We start from the raw sequence: 12,380 nt of genomic DNA, 5'->3' as shown, positions 1-12,380 counted from the left end.
ACTCACCCAGAAATGTCAGTCGATCACTAAGCATCATGGCTGGCCCCAAATTGTCAATGAGATCCAAGTCAGAAAAGCAGCCTCTCTCACAGTAATCCCGGAGGAATCTGCAGGGCCCAACCCAAAGGTTAGAGCAGCAATACTAGGCCCTCCCCCCTCAAGCTCTAGGCAAGCACAAGGTTCCCCTACCTGTCGGACACGAGTGTGGCAAAGGCGGCGTCTTTAGCACGGATGCTCCAAGAGAGGGCCGAGCCCAAGCGGTTATTGCGAACAGCCTTCATGGCCAAAATCTTACAGATGCTTCCAACTTTGCAGGAGAAAAGACAAAAGGCAAAGGCTTACACCTCATAATCCCTCCTGGGAAAAGCCCTGTGGGGACAGGCTAAAGTACTCAACAAATAGCTAAGTGAGAAAACCAGAAACATCAGTTTATTCTGTCTTTCCTTTTTCTCATACTGCAGATGACCCACTCACTAGACTGGCTTTCTGAGTGTTTGTCCTTGGGTGGCAAAAAGTGTCTTGGTTTTACTCCACATTAATAGTTCCACCATTATCTGTCCTAAGACCACAAAAATCTCATCTTCCTTTTTTTAAATCTTGAAGACCATGGGCTTCTAAGAATAGTTCAAGTATGCAAGTGATTCTCATTCAGCAGTGGTGGGAGGATGGGTACAAACCTATTCCTGTTGCTGCCTGCTCCTGCCAAGCTTCCCCACTGGTCCAACCTCCCACCTACATAGGACTCTCAGCTCTGACCACAGGCTCTGAGAACCTCAAAGTCAAAGGGCCTGATTTTCCTGTTTTAAAAGCCAACCCCAGCTCTTCTGTCCCTCCCTGATGATGTCATGGCATGTACTGCACACTGTCTCTCCAGTATGCAGAAGCTAGCTGTCACAGAGGAAGCACTGCTCAGCCTGACAGCCCAGAAGACAGGCTGGGGGAAGTGCCTTATCACCTTGTTCAGTCATCTGCCGCTGCTCACAAATCCTCAGCACCTTCAAGGCTTTCTGCTCTGTGTTGAGAGGAATCCGCTCAATGTGCAGCTCCAAGGAAACTCGGCCTAGTTCCGGGCAGTAGTCAAAGTAGTCCACCCCCAGCTGCCACAGGCTAAGGTGGAAGGAATGCAGATGGGGAGAGGGTACCTGGGGTGCCCTGTGGCTCTGGGTATTGCCACCTGACACTCATCCTCCTGATGCTCAACCCTCAGAACCAGCACAAGAAAGCTTCCTGGCATCCACAGGTGGGCAGCGTCCGTGGCCTTCCTACCTGTGATGGGCAAACAGTCCCGAGGCGTACTCCAGCAGCAGGAACTCTCTCATGTTAGAGCCAAAACTGGGAAGAAACAGCACAGAGCTGTAGGCCTGTCCACTCTGGGGCAACCGCAACCTACCTGCTCCCGTTCCACTGGCCAACCCCTCAAAAGCCTGATGATGTAAGAAAGGGCCAGTGCATCCAGCTAACTTACTAGAGATTGTGTGACTGGAGGAGTCTGCAGTGATCCAAAAGGTCTGTGAGGTGAGCTACGAACCACCAGTTGCTCAGGGCAATGCTGCAAATCCAGACACCAAGGCAAAAAGGTCAGAATCCCAAGGCTGAGATGAGTAGGAAGCCCTCACATCCTATGCTTTTAGCTGGAGAGACGGCTCAGAGGTTAAGAGCACTGTCTGCTCTTCCAGAGGACCCAAGTTCAATGCTCAGCAACCACATAGGGGCTCACAACCATCTATAAGAGATCTGGTGCCCTCTTCTGACTGGGAGGCATATTATGTAGGCAGAATGCTGTATACAAAATAAATCTTTAAAGAAGACAAACACACACACACAAAAAGAAGACTGGAAGGGTTAAACAGAAATGGTTTACAGAATGGTTACAGAAATGGTAAACAGAAATGGCCTGCCTGGCTCCCCAGTGAACTCCTTCACAGCTAACCAATGCCAAGAGACTGTCTCACAAACCAACAATGTACTATCACTAAAGCAGGCACAGCCATCACGAGAAAATGTGTCTCCCAGCCTTCGCTTTAGACTCCAATCTATACAGTAAGAAAACAAATTTCTATTCAAAAATAAGTATGAGCCGGGCAGTGGTGGCACACGCCTTTAGTCCCAGCACTTGGGAGGTAGAGGCAGGCGGATTTCTGAGTTCGAGGCCAGCCTGGTCTACAGAGTGAGTTCCAGAACAGCCGGTACTACACAGAGAAACCCAGTCTCAAAAAACCAAAAATAAGTATGAACGAGCAGACCTACAGAAAACAAGCAGCTAAAAAGGCATGCAGCTGATGCCTACCTACAATTCCTGGAGGTTTTTTTTTTTTTTTTTTTTTTTTGCAATTTCAAGGCCAACCTGGGCTCCACAGTCATTAGTACCAAGCTAGCCCCAAAACACAGAACAGGCTAGGGAGATGGTTGGTGCATAAGGATGCTTGTTCTGCAAGCATGAGGGATGACACCAGGAAATAAGCCAGGGGGAGCTGTGGATGCTTCCCACAGGACGCTGAGGAATGGACAAAAGTAGATGCCAGAGCTTGCTAGCCAACGAGACAGCAAGCTCCTGGCTCAGTAAGTCAATGTCAAAGTAATAAAGCTGAGGCTTTCACAGTGCACATTAACCACCACACATACACAGAGCGCACACACTCATATAAAAACAAACCAGTAAAAACAAGCCCTACACATAAGAAGTAACAAAAACCAGGAAAGAAAGTGAAAGAAAAGTGTAAGAAGAACAAGCCATGTGGAAGTGAATGAGATGGCTACAGTGTTTAATGACTGAGCTGGACCCTTTAACCCCAGGGCAAAGCAGCTGGTGTGGTGTGCACACCTTTAATCCCAACACAGGAGGCAGAAGCAAGCAGAATTAGAGCTCTGCCTGGTCTACACTGAAGTTCTAGGACAGTCAGAGGTACATAGAGAGCCCATGTCAAAAGAAGTTAAAATGGGGCTGGTGAGATGGCTCAGCGGGTAAGAGCACTGACTGCTCTTCTGAAGGTCCTGAGTTCAAATCCCAGCAACCACATGGTGGCTTACAACCATCTGTAGCAAGATCTGATGCCCTCTTTTGGAGTGTCTGAAGACAGCTAAAATGTACTTACATGTAACAAATAAATCTTTAAAAAAAAAAAAGAAGTTAAAAATGAAGGATGTCCTACCTGCACTCTTTGATCACTTGGTGAATGTCGAATTCAAAGGCCGCCATCAAGATGTTGTCTAGTGGTTCTGGACTGCTCTCACCTCCAAGAAACATGTCTAGGCTGGACTGTGGAAAAGGGGACCTAGTCAATGTCAAGATGGAAGCAGAGACTTGAGGGGGAGAAAGGGCAAGACTGCTGAGTGGGGAGTCTAGAGAGGAGTTCCTTCCCGAGGGACTGAATGAAAAGAGCCTTCCCGTTGCATGCAGGCCACACCACGAATCCGGGAGCCAGGAAGCCCCAGCCACTGTCACTCACCTGGGCATAGAAGTGCAGGTCAATAGGTTTCACTGTGGGGTTAGAGTACAGCAGCCTGGTCACTAGGAAGTGGTACCAGTTGCTCAGAAGGTCCTTCTGCTCCAACAAGGCGGCCTCATCCCCTAGCAGGATCTGCAGAGAGACATCCTCTGAGCTCTGCCTTCACAGGGAAGATTTCCTATGACTCATCTGGGGCCATGAGTCTCAACTAGAGAAGTGCAAAGTTCCCTCTTTCATAGCCAAGTGACTCAACAGCCCTCTCCTGGGATGCTGGAGTCCATGGGTCCCTAGCCCTGACCTGACCCATCCCACACCTTGCAGAGAGACTCCAGACGGGGGTTGGCTGCAAATGTGTTGTCTTGCAAGTGTCGTTCACACTCCTCACGCCAGTGTTGCCACTTGAGCTCCAACTCTGTCAGTGTCTGAGTGTTGCCAGGCTGGGGGAAGAAGTTGGCATGAGACTCTCAGCTGCCCAGCCCACATGCTCCCTTATCCATACCTCCCAAGACCAGGTAGGCAAGGCGGCTCCCACATACGCTGAGAATGGGCATTGTCCTCATCAGATCCCCAAGGACGCGGCACATGCCTGCAGAAGAGGGGTTGGCATCAGCCTCTTTGGATAGCATTTGTCGTGCCTCATCAAGCCGGCCCTGAAGCACCAAAACAGTCACCTGCAAAGAGATGCGGGACCAGGAGCTTCAGCACAAGGCTCAGCACTGGAAGTGCTGACCTGTCCTAAGTCAGCAAGAACTCCTCCCTTCTAGCACTAACTCCCAGTGACACCCTATGCTGGCTGGTTTTAGGTCAGCTCATCACAGCCTACAGTCAGGCAAAGAGGCAGGGAGGCTGAACATCAACTAAAAAAAAGGCTCAAGCCAGGCAGTGGTGGCGCACGCCTTTAGTTCCAGCACTTGGGAGGCAGAGGCAGGTGGATTTCTGAGTTCGAGGCCAGCCTGGTCTACAGAGTGAGTTCCAGGACAACCAGGGCTACACAGAGAAACCCTGCCTCGAAAAACCAAAAAAAGGAAGAAAAAAAAAAGTCTCAGTAAGATCAGACTGTACCCAAGCCCATAGAGCATTTTCTTAATTGGTTACTGATAGAAAGGACCCAGCACATTGTGAGACATGTCACCCCTGAGCTGGTATTCTTGTGTTCTTTCAGAAAGCAGGTGGAGCAACAAATGAGGAGCAAGCCAGCAAGCAGCACCCGCCACGGCCTCTGAATCAGCTCCTGCCTCCAGGTTCCCACTCTGACTTCCGTCCATGATAAACAACTATGTTGAAATGTAAGCTAAATAAACCATTTCCTCCCGAACTTGCTTTGGTCATGGTGTTTATCACAGCAATAGAAACCGTGATTAAAGCTGGGCAGTGGTAGGCTGGAGATATGGCTCGGTGGTTACAAGCACTGACTCCTCTTCCGAAGGTCCTGAGTTCAATTCTCTGCAATCACGTGGTAGCTCACAATCATCTGTAATGGGGATCCAATGCCCTCCTCTGGTGTGTCTCCCAGAAGGTATGGGCCTTAACTGCAAACCACCTAAGACCCTGGTCAGTGTCTCAGCCTTCCTAATGCCCAGGCCCTTTAGAACAGCTCATGTCCTGCTGACTCCAGCCATGTAACTATTCCGTTGCTACCTTCATGTAAGTTTTGGATATGCAAACCCTCAGCGGGCATGAGCCACAGGTTGGTAACTGTTGCCCTACAATATTCTCCTACCTCAGCCCACTTGTGCTCATGTGCACCCCAACCCCAGCTCAGCCCCCATCAAGTACTTGGTATCTTCACACTTCTCTTCCTCAGACCTGCAAACAAACCCTCCTGAAACGACGGCGAGTTTCCCAAGCATTACCCCCATGCTACATTAGTTTAAACTGCTCTGGAGCAGAGAAGGAAGATGCAAAGCCTACTGCACAATCATAAACTCAGAGAGCTGGGCCGAGGTTGGAGCAGAGGGTCCTCGCCGTCAGAGGGCCACAGCATGCAGACTGCACAGAAAACAAAGAGAGGTAGCCGCAGGCCACGCACACTCACCAGGTTCCAGAAGCTCTCATGCTTGCTTGGGTTGTCACTGCCCAGGACATCTGCCGACAAAGTGTCCACCTCGCACACGTGTAGTCGGACCCAGTCAAGAAGATGGAGGAGGAGAGGGCCAGCTGAGGAGAGACTCATGTCACACAAAAGACCCTAGCTTTATCTGCAGCATATTCCACTCTACCCAAAGTACACACACTGGTGTGAATTTAAAGCAGAAGACCTGAATGGAGAGAGGTTTATTCCCTGCAACTAGGAAGAACAGAGGATGACAGGGACCCCAAGGCTACATGAAACAGACAAACAAATTGGGGTTACCTGGTGCTACTTCAATAAAAAGAATCTCACACAGGTTCCAAATGAGCTCCATGGCTGACAAAATGGAGACCTAAGGAAGAAATACAGACCAGTTTTAACTGAAAATATGGCTGAAATGTGAATGCAAAGCAAAGAAACACAGTAGAGCTGAGCCACAAACTCTGAGTCACCCACACTCCTATAGCAGGGTCCCCACCAGCCAGGGCCCTGAGTCACCCACACTCCTATAGCAGGGTCCCCACCAGCCAGGGCAGGGTTCCACATAGGGAGATATTTGCAGAATTTCAGAATTCTAACACTGGTGATTTTGTTTTAATGTGAACTAGAAAAGTAAATTAGCATAACACACTGATGCTCTGGGTGGATTGTAGGTCAAGAAGAGGTCTTATTTGAGTAAAAGGAAAGAAATTTTTCAGAAAGTTTGTCAATTAAAAAAAAAAGTAAAACAAAATTGCTATGTTGGAACCAGGATAGTGTCCCACACACCTATAAACCTGCCACCCAGGAGACTTAGGCAGGAGTACCAAGTCCCTGCTTGCCTGGCCTGTAATCCCAGCACTTGGAATATAGGGGATCAGGACTTTCAGGCATGCCTAAACTACATGAGATCCTATTTACAAAAGAAAGGCAGGCAGGCAGGCAGGCAGGCAGGCCAGTTAGTTAGTGGGTCCACACTGAAGCTTAGGGAAGAGGCCATTAGAGGCTGATTCCAGATACTGAAGAAGATCTCAGCAGTGAAGAGCAGCGCTCTGGCAGAAGACCTTGTGGTCTGATTTCCAACACCCAGACGGTAGCTAACAGCTATCTGTTACTCCAGAGGGTCTGACAGCTGCTTCTGACCTCGGCAAGAACGGCATAATACAGCACAGACATGCAAACACCCATACATATAAAATAAAAATTAAATCTAAAAAAGAAAAAAAATTCAAAGCCCAGGGCCAAGTATAATAGCTCATACTGTAAACCCAGCATTTGGGCTTCCACAACAGAAAGATCAACACAAGACCATGGCCAGCTTGGGCTAGAGTGAGGCCCTGTCTCAAAAACAACAGAGGGAAGGAGAGATGGCTCCATGGTTACAGAATCTGCTGTGCAAGTGTGAGGAGCACACAGATAACAAGCTGGGCCCTGAGCACATCTGAGGCCTCAGTTACAAAGCAACAGAAAAGAGTCAATCACTGTGGCTTATTGGTGGCCAGCATAGCCAAAAAAACCACAGCATACCTAGGTTCAGGGAGAATGAGAATGAGCAGAGAGTGAGAGCGGCCATTCCACACCCTCTGCTGCCCTCCACATGCACAGGTGTGCACGTACGTGTGTATACCTGCACACGCAGGAGCACACACACACAAAATAAAAACATAAAAAACATAAAAGAGTGCTGGGCAGTGGCGGCGCACGTCTTTAATCCCAGAACTTGGGAGGCAGAGGCAGGTGGATTTCTGAGTTCAAGGCCAGCCTGGTCTACAGAGTGAGTTCCAGAACAGCCAGGGCTATACAGAGAAACCCTGTCTCAAAAAAAAAAAAAAGAAAAGAAAAGAAAATCCAAAAAAAAAAAAAAAAAGCTCGGTTCTCCATCTCATGTGACAACTCACAAACACCATGTGTTAGACCTCATCTTTTCCACAGGAAATGAACACCCAGTAATTATCAAGTAGATCCTGTGTTCCCATGGGCTAAAACCTTGAAGGAATGACCAACACTTTCAAAGCCATACTTGTAAGCCCAAAGAGCTGCTGATCTACCTGGAAAGGAGAACCCTCCCCAACAGGGACCACCAAGCCACCCTAGGCACTAAGGACACAGAAAGTTGCCAAAAGCAGCTACCCCTTACCTGGCTGCTGAACTGCCGGCCACTGGCTGGATCTTTAGCAGCAACTAGGAGAGTACAGAACACCTGAAGTCAGTCAATGTGAACTGACTGTATTCAAGCTCCTAGGCCCTCAGAAGCCCCATATGGCTTTTGTTTCTTTTACCACCCACTCGTTTGCATATGATGCTTAATGAATCACACATTCAAACAAGGCCCTCTTAAGAACTGCACAGCAGCCTCCTTAAAGGACCGTGGAGAAAACAGCACCAGATAACACACTTCCAATGTACACACTTCCAATGTACACACTTCCAATGTACACACTTCCAATGTACACACTTCCAATAGATAACACACTTCCAATGTACACAGGGTCCTTACTTGCAACCTGGTGCATCTCTTCCATACAGGCCCGTATGACTGACCGGTAATTTTTACTCACTCGAACCAATCTACAAAAAAAAAAATGAAATGACATACAAGATGACATGGGACCATATCTTGATGCTAGGAAAGGAGGACTCACCAGACAGGAGGGGGCTGGACTGCTCTTACAGAAACAACCAGAGTAAGTTCCCAACCCCCACAGCAGGGGCTCACATCAATCTGCAACACCAATTCCAGGAAATCTGAAGTGATCTGGCCTCCAGTACATATAAACTCATGTAGACACACCATACCACACAAATAAACAAACAACCTGCTGGAGATTTGTCTCAATGGCTTTAAGAGAGTGTACTACTGTTGGAAAGGACCAGAGTTCAGTTCCCAGCACCCATATCAGATGGCTCACAACTGGCTCAAACTCTGGTTCCAAGAAATCCAATGCCAGCCTCTGAGTTCTACAGGAACCTGCACCAATATGCACATACATAGTGAAAAATAAAATTAAGCCGGGCAGTGGTGGCACACGCCTTTAATCCTAGCTCTTGGGAGGCAGAGGTAGGCAGATCTCTTGAGTTCGAGCCAGCCTGGTCTACAGAGTGAGTTCCGGGACAGCCAGGGCTACACAGAGAAACCCTGTCTTGAAAAAAACAAAAACAAAAACAAAAGTCTGGACTGCAAAGACAGCTCAGGTTCAAAGCACTAGCTGTTGTAATCAAACCCAAGGCATAGCTGTCAAGTGATAACTGATGAGGGAGATGCTGCCCTGAGCTGGTGGTCCTGGCAGCTGTAAGAAATGAGACTGAGCAAGCCACAGGCAGGCCGGACTGGAGGGTGCAGCACTCTCCACAGCTTCTGCATCCATTCCTGCTAAACTTGGAGAGTGCCTGCTCCAGAGCTCTGAGCCCCATGCTCCTGAGCACTGAACAAAACAAAAAAAGCCGGTAGCCATGTCTGTAACCCTGAGCTTGAGAAGTGGAGGCAAGAGGACCATGAGTCTGAGTCTGCTACATGAGTCAGCAGAGTGCATGCCAGGTGTAGGAAACCCAGCTTCCCATCACCTACTTACCATGCTCAAGCAAAGGACACACCAAAAAACATAAGTGAATAAATAAATAAGTCGGAAAGAAAAAAAAAACCAAATCCTAGCCCGGATGTCTGGCCCAGTAACGTGGTTCGGCAGCTGCACACTAAGGCAGCTCAGGCCCCATCACCTCAAAAGGAAGCAAAAATATAAATCCTGACTCCTTGTCAAAAACACAAGCTGGAGAAGCAATTCTTTATTTTTCACTTGCCTTGTCTGATGACCCCTATACATATTTCTTTTATACTGAGACAGGCAGGGTCTGGCTTATGCAGCTCTGGGCGGTCTGGAACTCACTATGCTGACTGCCAATCTCATGTTTAACTCTTCCAAGAATGAGATCCAATTCAAGGGCTTCTGTGGAAGAGCCTTCCTTTCACGTTATGTATATTATTTTTATGTTGGTGGGTGGTGGTGCTCAAGGGACACATACATATGAAGTAGGAATACATCAAGCCGGTAAGTCTTCCAGCAGCACTCACACAATTACATCCTGGGAAGATACACAGGGAAACAGGAATCCGAGGCACTCCTGACTCACAGAAGGATGCCTCTCATGGCTTCATCACAGCTTCAGCACCCTCCACTTACTGAGCTTTCCTGGATTTCCCGGACAGTTCTTCCTCAATTTTTTGCAGGCCAACAAAGATTCCATGGGATTCATTGAAGAGTTTTCTCAAAATTTGAGAGTAAACATCCACATCTTTCCGTATGATGTAGATAAAGGGGCAGCTCGGCACCTTCTCTGATTTGTCTGTAACAAAACAGGAAAAGAATTTAACATCTATCATTTTCCCCAAAAGGGAATTTCCCAGTATTTCTAATTCTTTAACTACAAAAACTGGTCGGGCAGTGGTGGCGCACGCCTTGAATCCCAGCACTTGAGAGACAGAGGCAGGCGGATTTCTGAGTTCAAGGCCAGCCTGGTCTACAGAGTGAGTTCCAGGACAGCCAGGGCTACACAGAGAAACCCTGTGGGGGGGCGGGGGGGAACATTACAAAAACTGGCTGTGCATGGGAGCACATGTCTACATACTCAGCAGGTGGAAGAATGAGACATGAGGATTAAAATTCAAGAGCAGACTAGTGCACACAGTAGCCAAGCAAGCCATGTTTACACTGAAAGAAAAAAAGATTTTTCTCATCTGGTGGGGTAGGCTGAGATTCTAATACAAGCAGCCAATGAAATATAGATTCTTCTTTTTTGGTGATACTGATGATCTAATTAAGGATGCTACCCATGCTAAAGAAGTTTATCACTGAGCCACTGAGTGACATCCTATGTCCTTGGTTTTTGAGAATGGGTCTGGCAACAAATTCAGGCGGTGGGGAAAATGCTGCCCTCCATCAACTATTGTGCACAGTAGAAAATCTAAGACTCCAAGCCTTGCCTGAACCCAAGAGTTTGCCTTCAGCTGAAGCAGGAACACAGTCCAACTCATTTCTTTTTGTTTGTTTTTGTTTTGGGTTTCTCAAAGCAAGGTTTCTCTGTATAGCCCTGGCTGACCTAGAACTCATTCTGTAGATCATATGGGCCAGCACCATATGGCTCATTTCTAAAGGTTAATTATAGGAAGGGGGCTGAAGAGATGGTTTGGTGACTAAGACCACTGGCTGAAATTTCATGCCTTTAATCCTAACACTAGGGATGGGCAAGTAATTTCTGATCTCAAAGCCAGCTTGGTCTAAACACAGTACCAAAACAGCCAAGTTACACAGAGAAACCATCTCAAAAAACCAAAACCAGGGCTGGTGAGATAGCTCAGCTGGTAAGAGCATTGACTGCTCTTCCAAAGTTCATGAGTTCAAATCCCAGCAACGACATGGTGGCTCACAACCACCTGTAATGAAATCTGATGCCCTCTTCTGGTGTGTCAGAAGACAGCTAGAGTGTACTCATTTATAATAATAAATAAATCTTAAAAACAAACAAACAAGTACATAGGCAGCTCTTCCAGAGGACTTAGGTTCAACTCCCAACATCCCACATAGCAACTCACATAAATATACAGTTCTAGTTCCTAGAATCCAGTGATCTCATTTGACTTCTGCAGCACCAAGCAGGAAGTGGTAGACAAAATACCCATAAACAGATTATAAAATTATTAATTAATTAATTAATTAATGTCAAGAGTTGTATCACACATCTCAAATCCCAGCACTCTGGAAGTCGAGGGAGGAAGATGTAGAATTCAAACCTACAGAAAGGTTGCACAAAGACAAGCCCACTAGGACTACATAGGGGCAACTTGAATCAAACAAACAAACAAAAAAAAACAAAGCTTCAAATATAAAAATGTTGTCAAATAACTTCAGTTTCCTGCCCCAGAGAGTAAACAAATGCGCCAAGACAAAAGTGAACAAGAACTGCCTACCCGTTCTGTTGAAGGAAGTTTCACACAGCAGCATCTCCCCAGGGCCCCAGTCAAAACACATTTGCTTCTTGGAATTCACACCTGGAATCCACTAGTAAAACATAAGGCACAGGAGCTGTTAGCCCTCCCAAAGGTGTTCTGTTCATTCAACTTCCAAGGGTAATTGCGGACACCATAAACCAGCATAGGTAGTATCCAATGATGCTGTGCACATATCCAGACATATACACACACTTAAAAAATATTTTCTAAGTGCACGCGGAACAGAGTACAAAGCGACAGAAACAGGTAGGCTATAGTCCCCCGTGAGAATAAATTATACATTTATTAAGCCTCGGGCTAGGGGAGGTCAGGGAAAGGCCAACTTAGCCCTTGGAGCGACCATGTGGGGCTTACACCAACCTCATTCTAACGCCCAAAGGGGAAAACTAGAGAAGCAGAAAGGTTCTAAAAACAAAAAAGGTGCAGTGGGGTCTCCGCGGCCCGGCCCGGATTCACAGGACCTAGGGACCACCACCGCCCTAGCCTAGTTCCCAGTTAGTCTGACATTCTGGACGGTGGCAACTGTGTCCTGGGAAGAAGCATGCGTCCCGCATGTAGGGAGGCAAACCTGACGTGACCAAAGAAACGTAACCCTCACGGTGCAACAAACCAAGCCTCTCCGGGCGCCCTTACAGTTACTGCGGGCTCGCAGTCCAGCTCCTCCATAGCGCCGTGCCCCCCGCGGCCGGGACCCCGCCGCGCTGCCGGGGCTCTCCGCTCAGGCCTCCCGCTCACAGCCAGCTGCTAAAGAGGACCCCTCCGGGGCGGCCTCCTCGGAGCCTGCACAGCTCAACGCAACGGATCGCTTCGTCACAGCCACACACAGCCCTCTGAAGCCTTTCACACGTGTCCCACTATCCTAACCTAGACAACACAACGCAAA

At 47.9% G+C, this 12,380-nt stretch overlaps 2 protein-coding genes across 5 annotated transcripts in view; one reads left to right on the top strand and one right to left on the bottom strand.

The window, feature by feature from the left end:
• The window catches only part of Gga3 (golgi associated, gamma adaptin ear containing, ARF binding protein 3), a 24,412-nt gene extending 19,651 nt beyond the window's left edge, over nt 1-4,761 (top strand). For 2 of the 4 annotated variants that reach the window (XM_031354855.1, XM_031354854.1), the window contains one exon: nt 4,609-4,761. In XM_031354855.1, the coding sequence (XP_031210715.1) occupies nt 4,609-4,713 (105 nt within the window). In that variant the 3' untranslated portion in view covers nt 4,714-4,761. The remainder of the gene's footprint in view (nt 1-4,608) is intronic. The other 2 variants (XR_004113767.1, XM_031354850.1) reach the window with 2 other exon arrangements.
• Nup85 (nucleoporin 85) overlaps nt 1-12,380 on the bottom strand; it is a 14,109-nt gene extending 1,729 nt beyond the window's left edge. Inside the window, exons 1-16 of the mRNA XM_031354859.1 lie at nt 12,131-12,380; nt 11,456-11,546; nt 9,672-9,834; nt 7,994-8,064; nt 7,634-7,677; nt 5,800-5,869; nt 5,482-5,603; nt 3,983-4,117; nt 3,761-3,883; nt 3,447-3,578; nt 3,150-3,256; nt 1,466-1,549; nt 1,267-1,332; nt 956-1,107; nt 190-307; nt 7-107 (exon numbers count right to left, since the gene is read on the bottom strand). Of these exons, the coding sequence (XP_031210719.1) occupies nt 7-107; nt 190-307; nt 956-1,107; nt 1,267-1,332; nt 1,466-1,549; nt 3,150-3,256; nt 3,447-3,578; nt 3,761-3,883; nt 3,983-4,117; nt 5,482-5,603; nt 5,800-5,869; nt 7,634-7,677; nt 7,994-8,064; nt 9,672-9,834; nt 11,456-11,546; nt 12,131-12,163 (1,612 nt within the window). The 5' untranslated portion in view covers nt 12,164-12,380. The remainder of the gene's footprint in view (nt 1-6; nt 108-189; nt 308-955; nt 1,108-1,266; nt 1,333-1,465; nt 1,550-3,149; nt 3,257-3,446; nt 3,579-3,760; nt 3,884-3,982; nt 4,118-5,481; nt 5,604-5,799; nt 5,870-7,633; nt 7,678-7,993; nt 8,065-9,671; nt 9,835-11,455; nt 11,547-12,130) is intronic.

Source organism: Mastomys coucha, unplaced genomic scaffold, assembly GCF_008632895.1.
Source record: "Mastomys coucha isolate ucsf_1 unplaced genomic scaffold, UCSF_Mcou_1 pScaffold5, whole genome shotgun sequence".
NCBI lineage: Eukaryota > Metazoa > Chordata > Mammalia > Rodentia > Muridae > Mastomys > Mastomys coucha.
The sequence above is the reverse complement of the archived record's forward strand: the minus strand, read 5'-3'. Positions and strand labels throughout refer to the sequence as shown.